Source organism: Temnothorax nylanderi, unplaced genomic scaffold (genome assembly GCF_030848795.1).
Source record: "Temnothorax nylanderi isolate EJ_2023f unplaced genomic scaffold, tnyl_v1.0 TNYL_tig0259_pilon, whole genome shotgun sequence".
In the NCBI taxonomy this organism is placed as follows: Eukaryota; Metazoa; Arthropoda; class Insecta; order Hymenoptera; family Formicidae; genus Temnothorax; species Temnothorax nylanderi.
Window position 1 is genome coordinate 224,614 of NW_027249321.1, and position 27,509 is coordinate 252,122.

Consider the following 27,509-nt stretch of genomic DNA (forward strand, 5'->3'; position numbering starts at 1 on the left):
AGCATTTTGTACCGGTAAATTACAAATAGCACTAGGAGCGAAAGGTACAAATTTATGAAACAAAACATAATGTTTACGTATCCTAGTCCAATTACTAAAGCTTCTTAGACAACCTGACTCAGAACAAACAAATGTATTACTCCTTTGCAACTTATGCACTATTGAGTAATGGTACAATAGACCATTCACTGAGGGAAGTACACCCTTACACTTGCTACACACAGGCATAGTGGCTAGTAAACTCTTCAAAAATCAGTAAGTACTACAAAGTTAACGAGCAGTAAGTTCCCAAGGGTGGAAAATAATCTAGCACAATAATCTTGAGAAACAATAAGGGAAAAAAACATAAAATATATAAAAGGTACTTTTCACTCTGGCAGTACAAATGAACAAGTAATTATATCAAAAGCTGAAACATATTAACTAAGCGAGCCTTTGGCAATAGAACTTAACCTATACCTACTTAAACTATACCAATAGATATAGCAATAGAACTTAACCTATACCTACTTAAACTATACCAATAGATATAGCAATAGAACTTAACCTATACCTACTTAAACTATAAAACATTCAATGAAATCTCTTTGAAGACAAAAATGTAAAAAAAAAACAAAGTAATAAAATACTCCTTTCAAAGTAAAGAGGTGCAGCAGTTTATAGTTGACTTACTGACATTTCAGTTTCGTAATTATAGGAGGAAGAGCAGGGAAATTCCTCATATTGTCCCATTTAGTATTGATTCCATAAACACTTTTCTGCAGAATCAACCACAAAGGAGTTGCGTGCTTGGGGAACTTCGCATGTAACGCAAAAAAGGCTTTGAATGTTACATCAACTGCACGAAGTGGAGATTCAACTGAGTACAGCTTGCTGTCAAGCACAAGATATGAATCTGTGATTCTGTCTAGTGATGGTCCCACAATTATTGGATATGGCTGCACAGTGTCCTCCCGAGCCAAAGCTTTGTCCCTGAGACGTGATAGCACTGGCTTAATATCCCCTGCAGTCTGAAATCAAAGATTTGTAATCAATATGGGAGTGAAACCACAAAAGATGCAAAGAGGAAAGATATTCTCACCAAAAAGTTAACTTTTGAAGCAAACAGATAACAATTCTTTTTACTTTGAACTTAAATTTTAGATGCAACAAATGGGAAATATAACAACTAGTAAAACCAATTTCACAAGGTTTAAAAATATAGTATTTCTTTGTCAGAAGTTCAAATCTTCACAACTTTCTGTGTGTGTCAGGCATAGTTAAAAAATGGCGTTTATGTTCGGACAGAATCGGATATTAACGTGTCGAGTTTAATTTCAAACAGTTAGCATGTGTCTAGAAGGACTTCCTGCACTCAATATGGTAATAAACATAACAATAATATTAATAATAAAAATACATACATGAACATGCACTAAGAAGCCTTCCTGGATTTCTTCTCTTGTAGGTCGCCACAAAGGAAAACCATCCTCAATTATGTTTTTAGGAGATATCACTTGGGCAAAGTTCATTAGAATTGTAGCATCTGATGCACCTGGTGAGAGTAAATGAAAGATTACAATAAAGTAGTTCAGTACATTTCACTACAATTTGTAAATACTGAACTTGCAAGGAGCGATGAAGTAGTAATTACTTTCTATACCTTCAATTTCTTCCTCATCTTCAGCACTACGGCTGGAGATCAAAAGTCTAACAAGTTTCACCTTGAATTCTGGCCACAGATCTATTAGGCGGTTTGCAGCATCCGTATATTGCAGGTTGAAATCTGTCTCAAGCTGGTGAAACAATTGCATAATTGAATTTTTGGAAAACTTCTATCTACATTGTATTAAAATCTCAACTACTAAAATTATTTAAATTCCATTCAAACAAAGATGTGGAATAAAGTTTATAATTAATACCTTGCACATCCACATGATTTGTCAAAAGTTACAAGTTCTGAACAGAAACAAGGTGAAGGCACAGTACAGCTCCATTAAAATATTATTTATAGAAATTTTGCTAGGAATATTTCATGCATCTCTCAAATTTATAACAAAAAATGCAAAATATACAAAAACTTACCAGCGTGTAACCCAATGGCTGGGACAAAGCGAGGTACTGAGTCATATAGTTTGAAACTCTTTGTTCCTCAGCCAATTTTAAGTTCCTTTTCAACTCAACTGCATCCTGCCTAGACCTTTTAGCTCCTTTCCGAGTCTTGGACAGGTCTGAATTTGTGGGAACAGCTGCCTGAAGTTCTTTCATTCGGTGTTTGGATGTTAGTGCCCAGTGATGCTCCACCATTTGCCATGGCTCTACGCAAACGGCTAACCATCGAAGGGATTTGGATATTATTTCAGTAGTTATCTCGGAAACATCTGTAAACAATTTGAATTGAGATTGTACAATAGTTTCAAAAATAAGGAGAGAAAAAAATCAAGAGACAGGTAGTGTCTCGCGCCAAGTACACGCGGAGCGAGACCGACCGTGATTCTTTTACGCGACGCGACGAGTTGCGAGTACTCGAGATGTTGAGATCTTATATAACGAGTGAACGGATAATAAACTACTTGATAACACAGGAATTAACCTTGTTCATTCGCAGGGTTATTTTCACTGCTGCAACTGCCTCGGTTTACTCCTGACCTTTTCAGTGTTTTTACAAGATTGTAATACTTATCCAGTAGTTTTCCTCTGGCGAGATAATTAACTCCGTTTATTTTTTCGTAGGGAACGTAGTAGACCTCCTAAAAAAAGAAAGAAAAAAAAGGATATTAAATATGTTAGTTAAAGGTAGGGTAACATTTAAGTAATGTGTTAAATGTGTGTGTGTGTGTGTGTGTGTGTGTGTGTATGCGCGTGCGTGCGTGCGTGCGTGCGTGCGTGCGTGCGTGCGTGCGTGCGTGCGTGTGTGTGTGTGTGTGTGTGAGAGAGAGAGAGAGAGAGAGAGAGAGAGAGAGAGAGAGAGAGAGAGAGAGAGAGAGAGAGAGAGAGAGAGAGAGAGAGAGAGAGAGAGAGAGAGAGAGAGAGAAATGTTCATTTGGTTAGAATCACACATGTTTTGACACACCTTACTTTCCTCTGGAAATATTGACACAATTTCATCCCGCAGGGCAAGGAAGCGTTGAGTTTTTATCCTGGAAAAGACAAGAAACAGTCGTTAATAAATTTAAAGCAGACAAGAAATTCACATTAATAACTAACGTAAAGCTACATGCATACTTCATGTGTATATCGCCACCCAGTTCGTCTTCAATTACAAGTGCCGCCAACTTTCGGCGACTGCTTTCATTGAGTCCACCTGCTTCGTAAGAACTAATAATTGTCCTTCCACTAACTTTGGACATAAGAAGGGAATATAGTCTTGACTGTAAGAAAGAATACCACTTGATTAATGCAAAAGAAATTTAAAAAACAAAATTAAGTGGAAAAGATCGCAATAACCTTCTTTGCAACAGATGGAATCCTGTTAATTTCCAAAATCGAGAGCTCAGACAGATTATCTTCATTTGAGGGTGCTGGTGTTGGGTCAATAATTTGTGGTCGAGTATTGTTAACTTCATTTAATGGGTCGATTTCAGGGCAAGTATGAATTGCACTTGCTGTCTCTGTAACAAGATCCTGAATCACAGAAACCTCGAAGACGGAGTTTGATGGAACACTCTCAATAGATGATAAGATTGCCTAGATGTAAAAAAAAATAATAATAATAAACAGGAAAAAGAGATTATTAATGTCAGCTTGCCATATTCAGGGAACAGGGCATTTATAATCTCATGTAAAAAAAGAAACTAATCATACTAAAGTGCATTAATATTGTGGAAATTAAATATAAACTCTCACTAACTGCAAAGTCATTGTCGTTTTCCTCCTTGAGTTTTTTAAAGTTTTTCATGAACCGTGAATATGGTCCTGCTTTAGGGAATATTTGGTTTATTTTTTCAGGAGCCAAGTCCAAGAAATCTTCGTTATCAATTTCCTCATCTATTAGAGAGAAAAGACCAAATAAGAGGATGAATGACTAATGAGTGCAATGGGGAGAAACTTGCAACAAGAGATTTTAGATAAAATATAAGTTCTAAGAAAACAACTCAAGTAAATAGAACGTAAAAAGTCTGATTATAATTATAATCGATATTAAATAACGACTCAGCATGTTACACTCTGTCAATAATAGCCAGGACTCCTAAATACTAAACATTCAGTTTTAATTTAAAAAAAAAGATAAAAATAAGGCTCCAAAGATATAAAATTAAAGTATATATAGTTGCTAATAGTCGACGCAAGGTGTTTTGTGCAGAAAAAAAAATTATCCTTTACTATATTATCTTACACACAGCGTGCCCGTGATATTTGGGCCATCTCGTAAGAATCTATAAGTTTATTATATAAGTTTGTCAGACGTTTCGGTCGACAATTCGACTCTCCTCAGGGACATAAGGTAAGCAAATTTTGTTGAAGTAAGTTTGTTCGCGCAATACATAGCGCCTGTTCAGAGGCGTACAAGAGAGATACGATGTCATTCGCAAAAGTATTTCGCATTTTCGGAGTCTCGAAAATAACAATTACGTCGATCAGTATTATAAAATACAAAAAAGAGAAAAACCTCGATACTCATGTTACTGATACATCTGTGCGGTGAGCCGAGGTTGGTATATGGAGTCAGAAAATAATACCTCCGCCAGTCCGTAGCGATCGTAATTACAAAAAAAATCACCTGAAAAGAAAATCTCGGGTGATTTTCGTTTGCAATTACTGGCGAAGATATTATTCTCACTGAGGAGGGTCGAATTGTCGACCGAAACGTGTGACAAACTTATATGATAAACTTTTAGATCCTTACAAGATGGTCTAAATATTACAGGGACGCTGTGTGTAAGATAATATAGTAAAATACAATTTTTTTTCTGCACAAAACATCCTGCGTCGGCTCTCTTATGAGCCTCTATATAAGTCACTTGTATATATGTCGTCGTGATCGCGTGTTCGTCGCGTAACAGAAGTTTTGCGCCCGGTGCTCCTTGCGTGTGGCGTCCGACTTTTCGGGTAAAGTGCGATTCACGTTGGAGTTTATTACAAGTAATATTTTAGGGAAAGTGTCGCGTCGGATCTCGGAAGATCTTCGCGTACTTTGGCGGGAATACTTCGGTATTATCGTTGCGTCTTGCATCTCGCGTGTCCTTGGCGCCCGCGTTAAATATTGTATAATAATTATTGCCAAATTATTTGCGACGCCCGTTACAGCTAAATAGAAAGATCATATTCGTGAATTGTTGCTATGTGGAGCACCGATAGTCGAACGTGAAAGGGCGCGTGCCACACGGGTGATGTTCACGTGATCGGCCGCGGCGTGTTTATCAAGGCACATGCTCCACCCGAAACAAATGTAACGCCTCGATTCGAGGACGATTGGAATATTCCCGAATAATTACATACCATATACTTAACGCGAAATTACATACAATACTTAACGCGAAATTATATACTTCGATTTTACAGTTTACTTACCTTCAAATACGTGAATATACTTCTCAAGATTCCATTCTTTGAGGTAATCGGAAATAGTCTTCATCTTCCTTCACATTAACCACTTTTTGTGACGCGTTTCGATAAAAATTTCGATGTATAAACGAATTGCAGAGGTTGGCGAGAAACGCGAGTCCCACGTTAGCTAGAGACAGATAAATTTTAACCACGCACATAGATCCGCGCTCTATAATGGTAGCCACGGCGCGTCACACGAAATATGCGAAATAATACGTATCAAGAGACACGATAATCGAGATGCTGTCTATATACGTACGACACGTATCAACACGTACGCATCGCTATTGGCGCCGAGCGAGTAAGCTTTCGTCGCTGCCTGTCTTTTGTCTCGTCGCGCAGCAGCGTGGGGCTCGTGCGACGCTGAAGCGCGTGGCGGCAAATTCGCTTGTACTAAACTGTTTGGTTGGGATCGGCTTCATACCATACATTTTGGTAGGCGTTACCTCATAATGCCAACCAAACTTTATACCCTTTGACAACTAAACATTAATAGTACTCCCAACAAAACGTACAGTTACCGGAACCAAAAAAGAGCTACCAATATTTTATGGTTACTGCAACTAATGCATTTTTCTGCGTGTGTGCTCTCTCTTTTGCGGAGCCCGTATTTATTATTGTTAATTTCGGAGTGGGGCAATTATTTCGTTTATATTCCCGTCTCGTCATCGTCCTCCGGATCCGTCTTGTTATCGTCGTTATCCTCGGTGTCGGAGTCGTTGTCATTTTCGTTGTTGTTGGGTGGGGGGGGTGGCAGGCGCGGGTTTTGGATCTTGTACATGTATATGGCGGCTCCATTTGCCGCTTCGGTCGCGAAGATCGACTATTACCGGCGAGACAATTCGGCGCACCTCGAGGGGGCCGCGAAACTTTGGCGCTAGCTTGGCGTTAAACGCGGCTGCTTTGTTGGAGAGCGGGTATTCGCATTTCCATACCCACTCTCCGACTTTCGGTGCCCATTGTCGGCGGCGCAAATTGTAATGTTTTTCTTATCTCTAAAACGCGCGCGTCAGGTGTATTCTTACGAGTTCATAGGCCTCCTCGAGGTGCCGTCGTGTTTCGTCCGGCGGGGCGGCAGCGGTATTCGGGGCGGTCTCTCGATTGAGCGGGGATATCGGTTCGCGGCCGAAAATGAGATACGCGGGGGTGTAGCCCGTGGCTTCGTGTCGTGCCGAATTATACGCAAATTGAAGTTCGGGAATACGCTCGTCCCAATTTCGGTGGTTTTTGTCGACGTATTGCGAGATCATGGTCTTTACAACCCGGTTGGTTCGCTCGACCGGGTTGCAATGCGGCGCGTGTATCGGAGCGTACTTATGTCGAACGTTATGTGAATTTAAGTGAATAAATTGATACACAGCCGTAGTGCTGTAACTCGCGACGTTTCACCGAAATGACGCAGTTTCTGCCACCGAAAAATCCTCCAGGATAATCAGGTACTTTCCTATATGATACACACACACACACACACACACACACACACACACACACACACACACACATTCCACGTAACCCACTTCCTTGCTAATTTTTTACTCTTCGTCTCCCAAACCGACTTTGTCTGCGCGAAGAGGGGGTCGATAAGTTTATCTTTGTTAAGAAACCACTCGTTCAATCTCACATCATCTAACATCTGAAAACAACATACAAGTCATTATTTTTAATGCTAAAAATATATGAATATACGAATATGATGAAACTGTGGTAATAGTACACATTTATGAAAAAGGTGTTACCTCCTTTTTGTCAGGAAAATATTGATAGGAAAATTTGTCTCGAGCGTAGACGAAGAGAATGTGCGGAGCAAGTTCATATAAACACAGAGACAGGTGAGTGGCAAGGAGTGAAATATTAATTAACAAGATATGAAAGAAAGAATAAATTGATACACAGCCGTAGTGCTGTAACTCGCGACGTTTCACCTAAATGACGCAGTTTCTGCCGTCAAATTTGTTCGTGTTCTCGCTGCGTGAGCCGATTTCATATTGGCCACCCGTAAAGGCCATACCACAAGAAGAAGAAGAAGAAGGGACAGGAATCGCAAACGCAAGGACAGGAAGGACCAATAAAGTCGGTTTGGCCCGCTACATTTTGCACAGCCCGACTTAATTTCATCTGTCAGTATCGTAAGCACCATCTTGCTTGCGCGATACATCTGCATGTACAAAGACATTTGAATATAATATATTTTTTGGGAATTTGGGGATCGACGTATGTCGGGGATCGATCATGGATCGATTTCTTCGATCCTTCCCCGTCGTGATCGTGGGAAATTCGTTATGTGCGGCGAGCATTTTCTCTAGTTTGTCGGAACGGAGCTGCGTGCCGTTATCGGACAGTATTGTGTTGGGGCAGCCGTGACGGAATATAATTGCTTCGGCGATATGCGTGGTTACGGCAGAGGCGGTGGTGCGGCGCAGGGGGCGTATCTCCAGCCATTTGGAGAAGCGGTCCTGCATCGTCAGGAGCCACGTGTGGCCCTGTTTCGACCGTGGCAGCGGTCCGATTAGATTGAGCGTGACCTGTTGCCACGGACGGGTGACGGAGATGGCGTGTAACGTTCCCGCTGGTCGAGTCTGCGCGACCTTATGTTTTAAACACCGTGGGCAACTTCGTACGTATTTCGCGATCTCCCGGAACATACCGGGCCAGTAATATGTGGTGTAATTAGAAATCTTTCGAAAAATATGTTAATAATAACACACGTCGTTATATTTTACAATATAATAATGAATAATTACTCATTGTCAAGTGTGTCACATACTCTTCTTATGTCGTCAGGTGTAAATGCCGAGTGAATATCTAATCTATAAATCAAGAAACTGTGTATGCATAAAAAAATGTGTGTATAATGAATAAAAAAACGAATACTTACACGGAAAAAAAAGATTAGCCACCATAGCTAAAATTAAGGTATGGTAGCTAAATTTACGGTGTAATATAGGGACACCTAAAATTTTAGCTGCAAGATCTATTTTAATTAGCTGAAAGCTTATGACTGTAACACACAAACATTTAGCTACTGTACACATCGCAATGAATAGCTATGACAACAATATGTTACAACAATTAGTTGTGGCGCGCACATAATTTAGCTATAAGAGACATAAGTTTTGCTGTCATTGCAAATATTGTTGTAGATCCGCAGTTCTTACAGCTAAAATGGTGTCAATGATAGCTATAATTGATTGCAATCTATTGCAATCTACTAAATAGATATATATATATATGAGAATAAATAAAAACACATGAGTGCAAAAATTTTCTTTATATATATATATTTTTATTATGTTATATACTCTTATACACACACATATATTATACACATACCTACAATTTGGCACAAAATATAAAAATATGGTATGTATATTCAAGCACAGAAAATAAAATTATAATGAAACGAAAGGCTCTGTTATAACTCTTAATACGAAAGGCTCAATACAAAATAAACTTACTTATTTGCGATATTATTATAATAAGTTCTAGACACTAACATTACATAACTTGCGTTATAAATAAACATTAAAATTATCGGCTCAGATAAAAGTGTGAGGTTAGGTTACACGGGATGATGTAAAATAACGTACCGCTCACCAGTTGCCATGGTATAAGCAAATAAAGGAAAAGGATCTAATAAATCTTTATGTTTAACAGAAAACCATTCTGTACCACGTTTTACCTCAAAACCACCAATATTACAGTTCAAACCAAACTTAAAATGACAGCATGAGAGATGTTAATCTTTTGTAAACTTTTTGGAATAATTATTGGGCATCGTGTAAAATCATATAATGACGAATTTTGGAAATTGTATTTGCTATTAAAAGAAATTATTAAAGTTTTGCACAGCAGATCAGTGTCAGAGAAATCTGTTTCTGCATTTAAAATATTAGTTTTGGAACATCATAATCAGTACATGAAATGTACGAACCAACATTTAAAACCAAAACATCACAATCTTATTCACTATGCGCGTGCCATGATGCTATCTGGACCACTTAATTATGAGTTCTATTTAATTATAATTAAAGTGATTTGTATTCTTGAATTGCAGCAAGAACACTAGTAGTAAGTTGAGAGTTTTTTTGCTTATCCCACACAGTTTTAATATTATATATAGCTCTCTGTATAAACATGAAGAGCTGTCCTACTTCGGGAGAATATTTAATGTTTAGAGCATTACATGACTTGAAAACGAAGTCCACGGCTTTCAATGGTGACTCTACCTCATACCTGAATTGATTGATTGAAACAAAGCACTGACTGATTTCATCAAAAGATGGACCAACTATCACTGCGATGGGTTGCGAAATCAAACCAAATGACTGATGTAGTTTATTTGTTCGTTCTTCTAATTTTGTTTTCAAATCTGCAATTGTCTAACAGAAATAAAGATATTATCAATATAATATAATAAAAGTAAGTAGAGTACAATAGAATACAATATAATATAAGTAAGTAAAGTAGTTTTATTTTAATAATATAAATATTTATTTTTTATCATTAAAAATATAACGTATATGGAAGATAGAGAGATAAAAGTGAAAGTCAATTTAATTCACCTTTACATGTAGAAGAAATGCTTCTTCACATTCTTCTCTAGAAGGTCTCCAATCTTTTAGTTTTCCTTTTTTTACTGTAATCACAGGAAACAAATGAGGCATCAAATAGAGAGTTGCAGCTTTGATACCATCTGTTGAAATAAGAATAGATGTATTAAAAATATAAAGAATAAATTGATATAATCACTTCACTGGTATAATCACATCAATAAATTAGACATAATTAAATATCTTACCTGGTGTAAAGACATGATTCAAACGACTTTTGGCTTTGGCACTTAGTTTGTTACATATAAAATCAGATAGTTTTGGCCAAGCAACATAAAATTTCAAATTGCATTCCGGATATAATATTTCAAAATCTTGTTCCAGCTTAAAAAAAACAAAGTTATTTATATTATATATTATTTATGTATCTGTACAACGCATACGCGTGTGCGCGTACATTATACATACACATACATACAAACAGAAAATACAATATATATTTATAATAGTAAATAACGATTTGTATTCTTTATATTAAAATAATGTGATGTACTCACTAACAGATAGCCTAATGGATCAGAGAAAGTTGGAAACTGATCCATATATTCATGATAAGATTGATTACTTGATGCAAAATTTTTAAGTCGTTTTTTAGAAGTCAAAGACCAGTAGTCACTAACTTTGTCCCATGGATTAGAATTATTTTTCAACCATAATAAATATTCTTCATATCCGTCAATGTCATCGTCATTTAACTCATCTAAAAAAAATAGACAAATGCAATGTTAAATAAAAATGATATTTTTTACTTGAAAACATTTTCTTATCAGATAATATAAATATTATTAAATTAATCTCTGACAACACTAAAACTTACTTAAACGAAGTTTACTATTATTTTCAGCAGTCGAAGTTAAACGAAGTTTACTATTATTTTCAGCAGTCGAAGCCTTCACATTGATCAAGCCTGCCTTGATAAGTTTCCTTCGCGTTGCGTAGTATCTTGTTAAAATTTTTCCTTTACCTTGTGACTCACCTTTCTCATTTTTTATATACCACACACTCTGCAAAATAAAATTAACAGAATAAATTGGAAACAAAAGATATATTGTCACATAAGATATTGTCGATAAGCTGCTTAATATCGTTACCAAAATATAAGATATTGTTTTTCTTTTTTAATTGATTAACAGAAAATAATCATTAATCTAGCTTTATTTGATGCATCTGATTTTTAATAATTTATTACGATAGTCAATAGCCAAGCACACGCGTTCGATATCCAATAACAATGTACAATTCATCTTAGAATAATTTCAATTATTTGGAAATTATGTTATAATAACTACAAAGACATGCATCAATTGCTTTGGTATATTAAATATATTTTGCAAAATATTAATACGCGAGAAATAGCACTGCAGCTATGTAAAAGAAAAGGATCGAGGTTGTCGAGATTATTCTCACGATTATTATCATAACTTATAGATAGACCTGCCCCTGCCGTAAGAGGCAGCGTGGCAACAATATACGGTGCAGACATATAAGCCTTTCTGGCGTTTAGAAAAAAGTGATCTACCAGAAAGCATCTAGAAAGGCTACGTTTGCACCGTATACATATGTCGCCACGCTGCCTTTTACGGCAGGGGCTGATAAGTCTATGATTATTATAAATAAAGCAATGATCCACCATAAAGCAACTTACATATCTGTAAAATTCGCAATTACCTCATCACTGAAATTCCACTCGAGCAATAAACGCGTTGCGTCAGACGCCATGTTCTCGAAAATTCTCGAAGAACCGTAAGTGTAAATACGCGTACGCAATAAGAGTAATAAGCAGTAATTACTATATTTATATACGAGCAATAACAGAATATGGAACAACTGCACCACAACGATATGCCTTCGCAGTACCGCACGCACGTATCACTGTAATGTATCACCGGTCCTTCGTAGCATCGACGAGAACCACGCGCGCCTCACGCCACCGAGCCGTCTTCTTCTTCCGATGTTCTTCTTTTTTATAAAGCGCGCACATTTCGATCGACAGAAACAACCCAGGTAAGGTTTGCCGACTTTCGCCCAACGTCAAACGTCGGGCCGACATTGGCGATATCACGGCAAACCGACTGTCATTATTCGATCGCGGCGCGACGTCGGCCCAAGGGAGGTTAGCCGATTCTTGCCCGATGCCGACTCACGGGTCGACGTCGGCGATATCACGGTAAACCGACTATTTACTCGATCGCGGCGCGACGTCGGCCCAAGGGAGGTTAGCCGATTCTTGCCCGATGCCGATTCACGGGTCGACGTCGGCGATATCACGGCAAACCGACTATTTACTCGATCGCGGCGCGACGTCGGCCCAAGGGAGGTTAGCCGATTCTTGCCCGATGCCGACTCACGGGTCGACGTCGGCGATATCACGGTAAACCGACTATTTACTCGATCGCGGCGCGACGTCGGCCCAAGGGAGGTTAGCCGATTCTTGCCCGATGCCGACTCACGGGTCGACGTCGGCGATATCACGGCAAACCAACTATTTACTCGATCGCGGCGCGACGTCGGCCCAAGGGAGGTTAGCCGATTCTTGCCCGATGCCGACTCACGGGTCGACGTCGGCGATATCACGGCAAACCGACTATTTACTCGATCGCGGCGCGACGTCGGCCCAAGGGAGGTTAACCGATTCTTGCCCGATGCCGACTCACGGGCCGACATTGGCGATATCACGGCAAACCGACTATTTATTTAGTCGGTTGTCGCGGTATTACCAACGTTGGCCCGTGAGTCGTCATCGGGCAAGAGTTGGCTAACCTTGCTTGGACCGACGTTGCGCCGCGATCGGATATCAGTCGGTTGTCGCGGTATTGCCAACGTTGGCCCGTGAGTCGTCATCGTGCAAGAGTTGGCTAACCTTGCTTGGACCGACGTTGCGCCGCGATCGAATATCAGTCGGTTGTCGCGGTATTGCCAACGTTGGCCCGTGAGTCGTCATCGTGCAAGAGTTGGCTAACCTTGCTTGGACCGACGTTGCGCCGCGATCGGATATCAGTCGGTTGTCGCGGTATTGCCAACGTTGGCCCGTGAGTCGTCATCGTGCAAGAGTTGGCTAATCTCCCTTAGGCCGACGTCGCGCCGCGATCGGGTAGATAGTCGGTTTGCCGTGATATCGCCGACGTCGACCCGTGAGTCGCCATCGGGCAAGAATCGGCTCACCTTCCTTGGGCCGACGTCGCGCCGCGATCGGATAGTGATAGCCGGTTGCCATGATATCGCCGACGTTGACTCATGAGTTTCCGACACTGACCCAACATTTAAAAAAAATTATAACTCCATTTCGAAATTTTATTACTTTTTTTAAACTGAATTTGTTTCTTAAGATGATTTTTGAAAAATTATTTGTGCTGGTTGTGTAGAGAATATGTATTAATTTTTATTAAATTGAGAAGTAGTCTACCACGTAAGGCAGTTGACTCACGATCCAGAGGTCCCGAGTTCGATCCCACCAAGGTAAGTGTGTTTTTAAAATACGAAAAAACATTTTAATTAATTACAAAATGCTAATTTTCAGATAGAATCATCATATAGGCTGCGTTTTAAGAAATAAATGTAGTTTAAAAAAAATAATAATAAATTTCGAAATAGATATATAATTTTTTTTTAATGTCGGGTCAATGTCGGAAACCAGTGTCGGCTCGACACTGGCACGTAACATTGGGCCGAACTGATCATTTCAATATTATGCCGACGTCGGCTCGACATTACAGTGCTGGGCGTAACCAGTGTCGACCCGATACTGGCAAGTAACATTGGACCGATGTCGCTGACCAGTGTCGGATTAACACTGGTACGTAACATCGGGCCGATGTCGCTAACCAGTGTCGGATTAACACTGGCACGTAACATTGGGCCGGACTGATCATTTGAATATTATGCCGACGTCGGCTCGACATTACAGCCAGTGCTGGGCCGACAGTCGCAGGTTGGCAGCCGACGTTGGCCCGACACTGGCCCACTTTTAAAATCGTACCTGGGAAACGCTTGTTGTGCCATACCTAAATGTATAGCTCACATACCAATTCTTTTCATTTCCGTACAAATATTGATATGTTAGTGCTGAGTGAAACATATCAATTAGCTGGGATAGCTAACTGTATGATGCTAAATAAAATGTTTGTGACAGATATGCATAGTTTGCTACCACATCAAAACATTAGTAACAACAGCAAATTTATTAGTTACAGCAGCAAACGCTGTTACAGCAAACCATGATTAGCTATAGGAGAGAATTCTTTTTTTTCCGTGTACTCTGGTTCTGTAGAGGGAACCGGCGTATCCCTCGAAGTTGAAAATGATCTACATTGAAATGTGGTGTAATTAGAAATCTTTTGAAAAATATGTCAATAATAAACGACGTGTGTAAAATATAATTTAGCTTTACGGCTTTAATATAATTTAGTATTACGGCTAGGCATTCGAGCTCAGTCGCCCTGTAATTCCGTTCGGCCGGGTTTAATGTGCGACTTGCGTACGCGATAACCCTTTCCCCTTCCGGAAAATTTTGCGTGAGCACGGCCCCGAGCCCGGTCGTGCTTGCGTCGGTCTGTAGGATAAATCGTCGCGAAAAATCGGGGCAGGTGAGAACCGGCGCGGAGGTCAACGTGTCTTTTAATTTTTCGAACGCGGTATCCTCCTCCTCCCTCCAGTTCCAGCGGGCGTGTTTTCGTGTCAGGGCGATGAACGGCGCGGCGACAGTTGCGAAATCCTGGATGAAGCGTCGATACCACGAGGCCACCCCCAAGAATTGTCGGATTTGTTTTACCGTTTGCGGCCGGGGTCACTGGGCGATCGCCCGGACCTTTTCTGCGTAAGTATTCGTTTTTTCATTCATTATACACACATTTCTGCGGATCCCCTTGCGGTCGACTATATGGCCGAGGTATTGCAGGCGGTCTACGCAAAATCTACATTTGTCCGGGTTGAAACGTAAACTTGCGGCGCGGAGGCGCTGGAATACTTCACGCAAAATTCGGATGTGTTCCTCGAATGTTTCCGTAATTATGATGATGTCATCGAGGTATACAAATACGTGGGGTTCGAGTTCCGGCCCGAGTACGGAATCTAGCAACCGCTGGAACGTCGCGAGGGCGGAGTGTAGGCCGAACGGCATTACTTTAAAGTAGGAGAGCCTCTTCCCGGGTACAGTAAATGCGGTAATCGGCCGGCTTGACGGGGTGAGAGGTACCTGCCAATACCCGCTCTTGAGGTCGAGCGTGGTCAGGTACTTCGCCCCGCGTAAAACGAAAAATATGAACAAGGCTCCAGCCAGGTCTCTTGTAAGCAAACTACGTCATATCCCAAAATCAAATTAGAGAACTCAGAAAATTTCCCAGAGATACCCCTGCAATTCCACTGTAAAATCCTCAAAGCCATTAACTTATCTTACGAAAAATTAAATCAAGGTACTGTAATAAAGCCGAAGCTTTATATTTTTCTGACTTACCTGAGTTATATAAAAATCGCAAATCATGAAGAATAATATCAGGGGTAGGAAAGGTACTTGCAAGAGATTCGAGGTTCGACTCGATCAGATTAGGTTCCCTGGGACGTAAGTCCCTTTCAGGTGTTACCTCCATAGAGGGAGGGCGGATGGTATCCTCCATTACAGACTGAGAATTAATCGAGTCCGCACTATTCACTCTCTCAGAACGTCTCTTTATATTAAAACTAGAGTTCTGGACCTCATTTAGGTCAAACTTATTCCAGATCATGTAAGCGTGACCCTTGAAAAGGTTCACTGCCTGTTGACAAGAATTAATGTCCCTCGTCTTGATAATTCTTTTTGCTTGAGCGTAAGAAACATTCGTATACGCCATAACTGTATTTATTATTTTATGCTCTATGAAAACCGGGCAAGAAAAATCCGAGGAGATATGGTTTCCCCCACAATTGATACACTTAGGCTCCAAATCACAATCTCCAGAAGGGTGATTAAGACAGCATTTCTCACATGATTTAATACTTCTACAAGTCAAGGTGGAGTGACCCCATCTATAACAATTGGTACATCTACGAACTTTATTGATAAACGGCAAAATCTTACATCTAACCTTCCAAATATAGATATAAGAAGGCAAAAGGTTGGAAGCAAAAACCACCTTAACAGAAGCAGAGTCCATTAACACATTACTAGATCGGTCACGAAATTTAAGTCTCTCCAAAGAGAAAATTTTTAAAGCATCACCTGGCCAAGAAATGCCTTCACGGATCTCATCAATAGACAAGGAGGGATTCACGTCTCTAATTACACCGACCCGGAATACTTTATAATTCGGAGCATAAGCAAACAAGCCGTTCGGTAGAAAATTTTTGCTAGATAGTAAGTCGTTCGCTTCCACAAAAGAGGAAAAATCCACACAAATTAAACTCCTTCCAAGTCTACGAATCGCAGAAACGCCATTATATTTAGTACACAGCAACTTTCCGATACTCATGGGATGTAAGTTACCGATATTCAGAGACTCAGAAAGGGATTCAATATGTACGGGATAAGGCGCAATAATTGCATCAGAGTATCTATTGCTACTTTGCGAAAGTAGAAACTTTTCTCTGCCCGAACTCTGGTCATCACAAGTTTTATTCGTATCCGGCAAAATATTACACTCCATATCTGTATCGTTACGGCGGCGTTTATTAGAGTTCCCATTCTCCTTCTCCTTAAGAGATTTGCGGTTCGTATTCTTCGGCATAATGAAAGTGAATTACACAACTTGATCCAACGAAATGTAAGCAAGAAACTCGCACAAAAGAAGAATTAACGCAAAATGAAACTCAACCTAACGCATATATACACACAGATAACGATTGTATAATTCTACATAGTTACAAAATAAAGGTACGTATTCTTCGTTGTAGCAAAAACTTTAGGACGGAATGTGATCACGCGCACGAAGGATAGTAAACATAAGAACACGCAAGTACATGCTCCTCGTTGTAACAAAGACTTTAGGACGCAAACCGAAGGAATGTGATCACGTGCGCAAAGAATGGTAGTAAACGTGAGAACACGCAAATAAGGTCAAAAGAATGTCGTTGAAATACAAAAACTCATTTAAATTAAACGTAAAGAAGAATAAATACATCAATAAGAACGCGCTATTTAGAATATAATATAATATCCATAGAACTCAAAAACACTAACGTAAGAAAAGAAAAGATAAACTACTAATAACGTAAGAACGATTGAATTATAATACATATATTTAACATCTGATTGTTATTTCGCCCAAAGACTCACCCTACCGGGAGAATACTTTCCATGAGCGTCGTAATCAGGCAATCGGTAGACGATTAATTTTTCCAATTACTCCAGTGAATATTCCAAAATATAACGATTCCCCAATTGCTCTAATGATCCAGGGATTGCTCCAGAATATAACTTCTCTCCAGTTACTCCAAAGATTACTCCGATATTAACCCTCAGTTACCTTACGTTTTTACACCCCAGTATTACCTCACCAGGGTCTGAGAGACCCCTGCCGTCTTCTCCAGCTTGTATTTTTAAGACAAATGCATCAATTTGACTTCTTTTTTTTTAATCGATACATCTTTTATAGATCTACAAGACTGTGCAAGGTAGATTATTCCAAGTTAAAAAATGTAAATGTTATTTTAAAAAAAAGGAAGAAGTGTTTTTCTGAAAAAGCGAAAAAATTTGCTTTTTTTCAAATTGACGTAGTACTGACTAAAAAAAAGATACAAGGGCTTTATAATATATGATTCGAAAGGTCAAGAGTTGTACTTTAAGAAGATATTAGCGTCATAACGATTGGTTCCAAAAAGTATATTTTTTTTGCAAAGTGAAGTTTCATGATTTTTGAAGAAAATCGATCAAATATTATTGTCTCTAAAAAACGGCATTTTTTTAAATCGTAAAACTTGCGACCTTGGGAATGAAATATAAACATGTAGAAGAATAACAAAATATTTTTCAAAAAGTTTTATATAGCTAATACAAGATGGCGGCTATGGAGAGGTAAAAATTCATGTTTTTTTGTATGAAATCGGTAAAAATGTTGAATAAATGCAATAAAAATGCATGAAAAAATACTTAAAAATAGACACATGAAAAAAATTATATTCGACGCGCAAGTGCTGCATATTTTTGCGACATGTTCGTTACACATGGGATTGTACCACATTGGCCGTTGACCGAGTGCGAGACCTTGTCTCCATTTCTGTATAATAATAATAATAATAATAATCTTTAGAATGAAAAAATTAAACAGTTTCGGTTAAAAAAGTTTTGTAAATATTTACTGGAGTTTACTTGAGAATGTCACAGCTGCCGTAAAATTAATATCTTGACGCTAAGCTACTAGATATTATTTGATTCTGTAAACTAATAAAATCCAATATTTTACTTTCTATGCAACAGAGAATATTTTTTCTATCATTATATTGCATAAATACACTGTTTTTAATAAGATTTACTTATTTACTTGTATTTTGACAGTAATCGTTTTTGTCACGATATTACCTCACCAGGGTCTGAGTGACCCTATCGTCCCACTTCTCGCTGTCTGCCGTGGCTGCTTCGACCGAACTGACTCTCACACGTCACCAGGCTAGTGCTAGACCCTTCAAACTTTTTTCCCCCCGGGTCCGAAGTCCCCACCACTGCGCGTTTAAAAAGGGCGCGAGTTTTAAACACGTCTAGGGTCACTTAGACCCTAATGAGGTAACTGAGGATTAAGGAGTCGCCAAATCCATTTCAGACTCCAATGATCCAATGATTGCTCCAAAATGTAACGTTGCTCCAATTACTCCAAGGATTACTCCGATATTAGGGAGTCGACAAAACCATCTCCAAATTATGCGAAGTCCGACGCTCGTCACGAGCAGATACGAGCATACGTGCGAACACGACAAGAGCTCACGACGGAATCCCCACACGGCCTTCGCGTGATCCGAAATCGCGAGAGCATCACAACCACGCTACGGCAGACGGCTGCCGGAATCCACGACTTGCTTTCATCGCGATATGGCGGAATTGGCGAAACTCTGCCCGTCACAATGACGCGAATCCTCGCGTGTCGCGTACCCCGCTAGTCGAGGGCTCTCTGGCGCTTCCCCGACCGGATCTCCAGAGGCTCGCTCCGATACCCTCGCCTACAACAACCGCGTCCGGGGTCCCTCGCGCTTGGTGTCGACTGCCAACCGAAAGTTACGCCGAGCTTACTTTGCACGGCCAACACGAGACGCGAAAATATGGCGCGTCGACAACAGAGCGGGAGCGCGACCCCCTCGCAGTCCGCTCGTGGCTTACAATAATCTAAACGAGCGACCTCACCGATACGCTGCTTCCTGTGACTCGTCCTCGCCGGTTCGGCCTCCTTGTACGCTCGGGTCGGCTGTGGTTCACCCACGACGGGCCGGGCTTCACGCGGGAAAAGGCGGACGACAGCGCGGAGTAAAGTTCAATTTGTCGATTTGGATTTTCCCGCTTTTAAGTTTTTCCCGAAAGTCTCTCCATTGTTGAATCTCTTTCTCCGTCAAAAAGTTACTCCCTTTTTCTACCATTTCGTCTAATTGAATGAGCAAAGTAATTTTCTTATTATCCTTTGTATGATCGTTGAAGATCTTCAGTCGAATAAATATCTTGACATTTTGGGCCAATTCTCCCACATATAAGATACGCGATGGATACGATCCTTTTCAAAAATAATCCTTCGCCAGTAATAAAATAATATAAAGTATTTATTAGTCGGCCTGACTGGCAATAATTGAATAGTTATAACGACGTTTCGACCTCTATTTTGGGTCCTTATCAAGTTATGCTGGAACATTATCGTAACGTAAATTGCCGGTAATACATTTAAAGTGGATACAATGCCAATTACAAATTCAACTTACATGGATCAATGTGCGTCAAAAGTTATAAAATTACGAGTCATCGTTAATCTTTAACGGGGCGGTTGAACAGAATGTAAACTTCGTGAGGCATGACCGTCACGTGTGGCGCCCGACGAACGACTGATAAATTGTGTCATGTCGCGAATAATCACAAATACATAAAACAACATAGAGTGTAAAGTTTAAAGAGAAGCTATTATCCGATCGTAAACCAATGGCAAGTTTTCTGTGTCCTTCTGCAAATTTATAGCGTTGGTATGCTTTTTAATTAATATCATTTCAGAAGTTTCACGTTTTTTGAGATTCTGCTCCTTGTGTAAGATCGTGGCCTCTTGCCATTTAAAATTATGGTCAAATTCTATTCTATGCTTGCTGACGACCGATTACTGACTGGAATGCTTGTTAATGTCCGCGCAATGCTCTTTAATGCGAGTTTCTAAATGGCGCTTGGTCTGACCAATGTAACAAGCATTGCAATCTGAACAATCTAATTTGTAGACAACGCCTGTGCATTTACTATTCTCTAATTTGTCCTTCCCTTTTTTAATTAGTACGTCAAGTTTCTTTGGAACGGTATATAGGGTACTCAAGCCGTAATTGCTGAAAATACGTCGTAAACCCTCACTAAAAGTTTTAACATACGGGATAGGAATATAACTTTTGAGATCAGGGATATTGGCTCTATCCGCACGGTTGTCGGATTCATCGTTATTTGGCCGTTTGTTAATTTCAGCAAGTCTTCTTAGAATGTGTTTATCCACGAGAGAAGCCGGAAAGCAATTGTTCAATAAAATAGATTTTATCAAATTGATATTATCGTTGTGAAACCGTACGTCCGACAGAAGTATGGCGTGGTCGACCAAGTTGATGATGGTATTAATCTTGTATTTTAAAGGATGACTCGAGAAGTAATTAATATAACAACCAGAAAACGTTGGTTTACGATACCAATTTGTGACTAAACAATTATCGATTCTGTAAACAGATGTGTCCAAGAAATTCAAACAATTGTCCTTCTCCAATTCATACGTGAATTTGAGACGTGGATGATAATTATTAAAAGCCAGGACAACATCATCCAGTCGTGATCTCGGAATACACATAAAAATGTCGTCAACATAACGGCGAAATATCTCGATGTGAAAGTCAAAGGACCGAAGGCAGCTAGTTTCACAGTCATCCATCACAATATCCGCCAGGATCGGAGAAAGGGGGGAACCCATTGGGCTACCAAAAATCTGTTCAAAAAATTCCCCATTGAAAGAAAAACTGGTAGACTCCAAAATCAGCCTAATCGCATGCAAGAACTGATCGAGACTCATCCGAGTCTCTCCCGAAATTGCATCCCACCTTTTTTCGATTCCGGTCAAAACAAGTTCAATGGGTATGTTCGTGAACAAAGCAACAACATCGAGAGAGACCAGGATGTAGTCAGGAGGGATGCTGTATTGTTTCATGCTTTTCACAAACGACCAACTGTCCTTGACATACGAATTCGGTTTCGCGAGTGCTTTATCTAAGATATTGTGTAGATAGGACGCGATATTATATGACGGGCTGCCAATGGCCGATACAATTATGCGTAATGGGTAGCCATCCTTGTGGATCTTCGGGAGTCCATAGCAACGTGGAAGGTTGCCATTCGTACAATTTAGTATGTTGTAAACTCTTTTGTCAATAATATCATTATTTAGCCATGACTTCACTAAACAATTAAGTTTTGAAGTTTTTTTCTTTATCGGGTCTCTATTTAGTTTTCTGTAAATGGAAGGATCGTTGAGGAGCGAACTCATTTGCGAGTTATAATCATATCTGTTCATAATAACTGTAGTCTGACCTTTGTCAGCGTTCGTAACTAAGAGATCAGCATTGTCTCTGAGATATTTATTGCAAACAGAAAACTTTTCCTTATTCATCTCTTCCAAATTTTCCTTTTCCTTAATCGTCTTTTGTATAATTTCATAATTTTTTTCATTTATTTTTTCCAAATTTTCCTTTTCCTTAATCGTCTTTTGTATAATTTTATAATTTTTTTTATTTATCTTTTCCAAATTTTCCTTTTCGTTTCGGTTCGGCGGATAGCGCGGAAGAGGAAAAGCGACGTCGTGCTCGATCGCGGGTCGAACTTTTCGCCCCCACGCGGGGGCTGCGCGGCCGCATTGCGCTCCGGCTCGGCCGTCATCGACGTCGCGCGTGATCCCTTCGATCCGCGAAACGCCGTAAATCAGAGGGGCGCCTTGCACCTTTGCTCCACTTTCTGGCCCGTCTCTCCCTCGAATTCCTTCTTGGGAGGGGACCGCCTCGTTGCAGGCTCCCAGCCGCCGCCACTTCACCTCCGGATCCGACACTCAGCCCTTCAGACGTCCGCGGTTCGTGAGGCCTCGGGTTTGAGGCGCTGCACAGTGGGCCAAAACGGCAATCTAGCTGGACAAAAGTAGTAATTTAGTTTTCATCGTTAAACAAATGTTCTCAAGTGTTCTAAAATAGAAAGTAAACATGTACAAAGTATATCAGTTTAATTTAATAACATTTAATATACAGGGTGTTCCTTAAAAACCATCCACTAACTACATAGCGCTATTCCTTATCAAAGTCGTAATCTTTAATTAGGTAAAAACTTAACAAACGTTTTGGCCTGCCATTTTTAGACTATTCTCATTGTGTGTCAGTGTGTTAAATTAAGCAAACTACATATATCAAAAAATTATAATTATAACAGCAGTACATGTATGCATTGATCGCAATATAATTTTCGAATTAACTGAAATTAAACTTAAATTAAAACAAATAATAAAATAATAAAAAATTATAAAATAATAAAATACAATGCAATTGTAGTTCGCCAGTACGATAATAAAACTAAGACGTATGAATCGGCCTAACTGGCAATAATTTATTATCGTGACGATTCGACTATTTTGGTTTTGGTCCGATTAATCGTCAAGACGTTTATAATCTTTGATACTTATATATATATAAGCATCTCATTTTTTAAATAATTTAAATTAAATTAAATTAATAATTTTAATCGCAATAAATTTAATAATTTAATTTAATTTAAATTATTTAAAAAACGAGATTCTTATATATATATATATATATAAGTATTAAAGATTATAAATGTCTTGACGATTAATCGGACCAAAACCAATGGTCGAATCGTCACGATGATAAATTATTGCCAGTTAGGCCGATTCATACGTCTTAGTTTTAATAAAATACAAAATAAAAAATAATTAATTGAAAACTAAAAATAAACAGAAACAAATTAAAATACTAAATAATTTTATTTCAGTATTAAACTGAAATAAACTAAAATAATAAAATTAAAAATAATAAATCAAAATAATAAAAATCTTTTAGTTAACAAATAAAATAAAAATTAAAATCTTAATTACTACTGTTACTTTCATTAAAGTATTCACTATCGCAACTATCGCACGATTCTGTATCAGCTTCCGAAACATTTAAAGTAAATTCCGGTTCTTTTAAAAGTTTCAACAAAGCTTCGTCTAAATATCCGGATTTTCGTGGTGGATGATGTCTATATGATGAAATTACTGGATCCGATGAAATAAGTAGTATATGAAGTAAATCCTCCATAGTTTTATCTCGAGATATTTTTCGAGTATGTCCTTCTCTATATCGTCTGCAATCTTTATTACGTGCTTCTTGTACTTCTTCGGACAGCATGCCAATCGGAAGAATAGCGTTTTTAATTATATCTGCCCCATGAATTAAAATTTTGTGCACACTGGGTGGCATATAAAACCATGGATATAATTTGACGTATAATTCTGCTGTTTCTCGAGTATATATTCCAAACGCTTTAGGATTTACTGCGTATCCACTAGACATTGTTCTTAAAATTACTGAGAATCGTAATATAAGTTCTTCATTAATTCCAGTAATTTCAGCGGCCAAATCTGGTTTTTCAAAAAAACGACGTGATGTATTGCCATCATTGGTAGTACCAGCTGAAGGTTTTGGTATGTCTACTAACAGACCCATTTCAGAATATAAACGATCTTGAATTTGTTTTTTACGCAGTTCTACCTCCTTTTTTTCATTTCCTCTAACTTGCCATTTTTTTATATCTAAACGATAAGCAATGTGCAAGAGACATTCAAAACACCGAATCCAAGCATGCAAAGTCGACAATCCAAAACTGAACGTTGTAATATCAACATTAACTAGTGATGCTTTCTCAATATCGTTCATCATTTTTGGAGTAGCTCCGCAAACATAACATTTTTGTGACGATACATTTGTTAATGCATTACAGATTTTCCCATCTACCATTGTCAGCAATAATACAGATTCTATTGCGAATTCTTTTTCTTCAATTTTAATAATAGTTGGATTAAAAATTAATTTAATTGGTCGACAGTATTTTGTTGATCCTGGTCGTGGGTTATTCCATAAAATTAATTTTGCATTTTCTCCTTCGGCAAATAATTGTAGCGGCACTAAAGATATTATAAATAAGTCTGCATCAACTTTTTGTTCTGCAACTGAGGAACATTTTTGCTTGTAAATGCTATGACCTGAGCTACCGTCACATCCCCATTTAAATAATATTTTTATTGATTGAGGCGTTTGACATTGTAAAAGAACCTCTTGTTGTACCATAATAATGCGCCGAATAGTATGATCCAAAAGCGATTGTAATTTAATTTCTGCCTGTATATCAGTTATTGTAATATTTTCCGGATAACACTGTTTTTTTGCTTGTTTAATAACATGGTACGAAGGATAAATATCAGCATATCGTTTCTTAGCACCAGACCGGACTAAAGCATACGTATGTTTTGTGTAATTTCCATCAATAAAGAAAGCTAATGCTTCGTCTGGAGTATATTTTACGGGCTCTTGTTTTGGTGATTTATAAGCTTTTTTAATTTTTGTTCCTTTTTTTGGTGACGCAATTAACTCCTTTATCATTTCTGCTGCATCTCTACGTCCAGCAGTTCGCAAACTACATTGTGTTGCAAAACATAATTCCTCCGTACAAGTTTTCTGAGTTAATATTTCGACTCTTCTTTTCTTGGTCTTATTACTGCATTCACTGAACAATTTTCTTGGTCGACCTATTTTAGATGTTGAAGGCGTTGATGTAGGCAAAGATGCTAATGGAAAATTAATTTCTTTGTCTAACCAGTCACCATTTTTATTTAAAAAATAGTGTAGTGTACGGTTACTGACATTCCATTTGCTTTGTATTTTATAATTTAAATCTTTAATTGTAGATGTAATAGTTTTGACAAAATTTTCCGGGCAATTTTCATCTCCAATATCGCTAGTAATAAAGTTTAATAAGGCTGATGTACGATCTGAATTATTTGCACATTGATGCCAAACTTTGAAAAGACGACGTCTTGTTATTGTATACATGCCTAAGAAAAATAAAATTGCATAGATTTAATATTTAATTTATAAAATTTTATATAAATTATTTCCGATTTTTAATTATATATTTAAATTTAATTTTTTCTTTTTACAATAGAACAAATTATAACAGAACTATAATTTGGAATATGATAAACTATAACTCAAATCTCTTTAGATACATTACTTTTCTATTTGTTTTGTCTTGTTTTTATTTTTAACATTCAATTGATATCATTTCTCCTCTATGTCCAACAGTAGCTTATAATAAAAATATTGGATTTTTCAATAATATAAATATATATCAAAGACTATAATTTTTTGGTCCTTTTTAAGTATATCGCGGTTAAATCTGTAAATCACACATACAACAAGTAAAACATGTAAATGTCATGGTCATATTGAGTGAAAAATGAATATAATAGAAAATAGAAAGTACCTCGGTTAAAGTCACATATCAGATAATACAAAAGCAACTGGCGAACGGAGAGATAGCTATCGAGACAACGGTGTACGATAAACAATATTAACAATAACAACGATGACACTAATTTGCAAGTGATAAACGGACATAAGTCATGTGAAAGAAAAAAAGGTTATAAATAAAGGTTATAATAAGGAAATATGGAAATAAATAAATTGTGAGAAAAATAAAGACATAAAAAAGTGAAATGAATAAGGCATGTCAAAATAAATAAAATGTAAAATAAATAACATATGAAATAAAGACATTATAAAGCGGCTATCACGGAATCATATAATACATTTAAATTTTCCGTATCTTTTTGCGCATTAATTGTATCACCATGTTTCTTGATGAAAAACATTTTCTATGTGGATAACTAGATAGATAATTAATATATCGTCCCGAGAAAGTGGGTTTCCGATACCAATTAGTTATAAGTCTGTCACCATCTCTGATAACAGTAGTATCCAAGAAATTGATTGATTTATCAGATTCTATTTCTTAGGTGAATTTTGATCGAAGATGGTAGTCGTTAAAGATTTTTAGTGTATCAATAATATAAATAATATAAACTTGTGATATTTCTTTCTAAATCAATTTCGAGATATTTATGAAAAACCATAGATAGATGTCAATATCAAGAGACACGGTAGGCTCGCCAAGTACACGCGCAGCGCGAGACCGTCTCGTGTATCTTTACGCAAACGGACGAGTTGCGAGTTCTAAAAAACGCTGTATCTATGAAACCGGCACTTAGTGGCAGCTAGTTTTAAAAGGATAAAACTCAGAAATGTCTAAGGAATAATATGCTGGTAAAATGACGGCAGCGTTCCGCAGCGTTTTTTTTGTAGACCTTTCTAAGTTTCATACTTTGAAAATTTCATAATTAAAAATCGGCAATGTTTGACTTAAAATACCGCTATTATTAAAAAACTATTATGAAAATTTGTTAATAAAATTTAAAAATATATACCTTTCTCTATATTTATCTAATTTGAAGTTTTAATATTCTTCAATATAAGCAGAATACTTCTTTATTTCGCAAGCGCTGCTAAAGTAATGATTTAACGTTTTGCGAGATGACATTTATACGACGTATTCAAACGATTGTTATAACACAACTACAAGTGTAAATGGTAAATATTTTGTTGAAAATGAACTATCAGATATCTTTCTTAAAAATATAATCGTTTATTTTAAGAAATATTAATCTTCGAAAATCGACTTTTGTCCAGCTAGATTGCCGTTTTGGCCCACTGTGCGCTGTGCGTCCACGCGACGGCACCCGCGACTGCCCCTGCCAGGCTCACGCGGAACTCCTCATCCTCCGATAACGCCGCCCGCGTCTCGCCTCGCCGGGCCGTCGCTCTTGAGCCTCTAACGGGTGGGCCGTAATTCCCCGCCGACAGCTGGTTTCCGATGCGGTGTCCTCCTCTTCGATCGGTGGGGCGCCGCTCATACAAATAATTACAAATAATAAATACAATATCTCAATATGCTAACTAATGCCCCTTGGAGATCTCGACGCTCGGTATACTCCCGGCCCGTCATTGAGCGCGAACCCCGCGCCTTGTGACGGCGCGACGCTGTAATGCCCGTATCGCGGGCCGAGCGATATAACTCGCGACACGGTGGTTCGTAGTGACGTGTTTCAATTA

General features: G+C 38.4%; 2 protein-coding genes across 2 annotated transcripts; both read right to left on the bottom strand.

Annotated features, from left to right (window-relative positions):
- Positions 1 to 658: 658 nt before the first annotated feature.
- LOC139780055 (uncharacterized) lies at positions 659 to 5,778 on the bottom strand. Its single transcript, XM_071718576.1, has 10 exons — positions 5,491 to 5,778; positions 3,830 to 3,966; positions 3,427 to 3,666; positions 3,205 to 3,350; positions 3,053 to 3,119; positions 2,573 to 2,729; positions 2,065 to 2,360; positions 1,643 to 1,775; positions 1,404 to 1,534; positions 659 to 1,010 (listed from the first exon to the last, which is right to left on the bottom strand). Exons 1-10 carry the CDS (start codon positions 5,552 to 5,554, stop codon positions 669 to 671), a joined length of 1,713 nt encoding a protein of 570 aa, XP_071574677.1. The 5' UTR covers positions 5,555 to 5,778; the 3' UTR covers positions 659 to 668.
- Positions 5,779 to 8,793: 3,015 nt separating this feature from the next.
- LOC139780056 (uncharacterized) lies at positions 8,794 to 11,122 on the bottom strand. The gene is made up of 5 exons (XM_071718577.1): positions 10,954 to 11,122; positions 10,634 to 10,836; positions 10,325 to 10,460; positions 10,089 to 10,219; positions 8,794 to 9,905 (listed from the first exon to the last, which is right to left on the bottom strand). The coding sequence occupies exons 2-5, from the start codon at positions 10,676 to 10,678 to the stop codon at positions 9,552 to 9,554; spliced, it is 666 nt and encodes a 221-aa protein (XP_071574678.1). The 5' UTR covers positions 10,679 to 10,836; positions 10,954 to 11,122; the 3' UTR covers positions 8,794 to 9,551.
- Between the last annotated feature and the right edge of the window lie 16,387 nt (positions 11,123 to 27,509).

Excerpts from the sequence above, each read along its gene's own strand:
- LOC139780055 (XM_071718576.1), bottom strand. The coding sequence starts at position 5,554 with ATGAAGACTATTTCCGATTACCTCAAAGAATGGAATCTTGAGAAGTAT. Across the intron at positions 3,351-3,426 it reads TTCCATCTGTTGCAAAGAAG|TCAAGACTATATTCCCTTCT; the intron begins GTTATTGCGATC and ends TCTTTCTTACAG. Across the intron at positions 2,361-2,572 it reads TAACCCTGCGAATGAACAAG|ATGTTTCCGAGATAACTACT; the intron begins GTTAATTCCTGT and ends AATTGTTTACAG.
- LOC139780056 (XM_071718577.1), bottom strand. The coding sequence starts at position 10,678 with ATGGATCAGTTTCCAACTTTCTCTGATCCATTAGGCTATCTGTTA. Across the intron at positions 10,220-10,324 it reads GAATCATGTCTTTACACCAG|ATGGTATCAAAGCTGCAACT; the intron begins GTAAGATATTTA and ends TTATTTCAACAG. Across the intron at positions 9,906-10,088 it reads CATTTCTTCTACATGTAAAG|ACAATTGCAGATTTGAAAAC; the intron begins GTGAATTAAATT and ends TATTTCTGTTAG.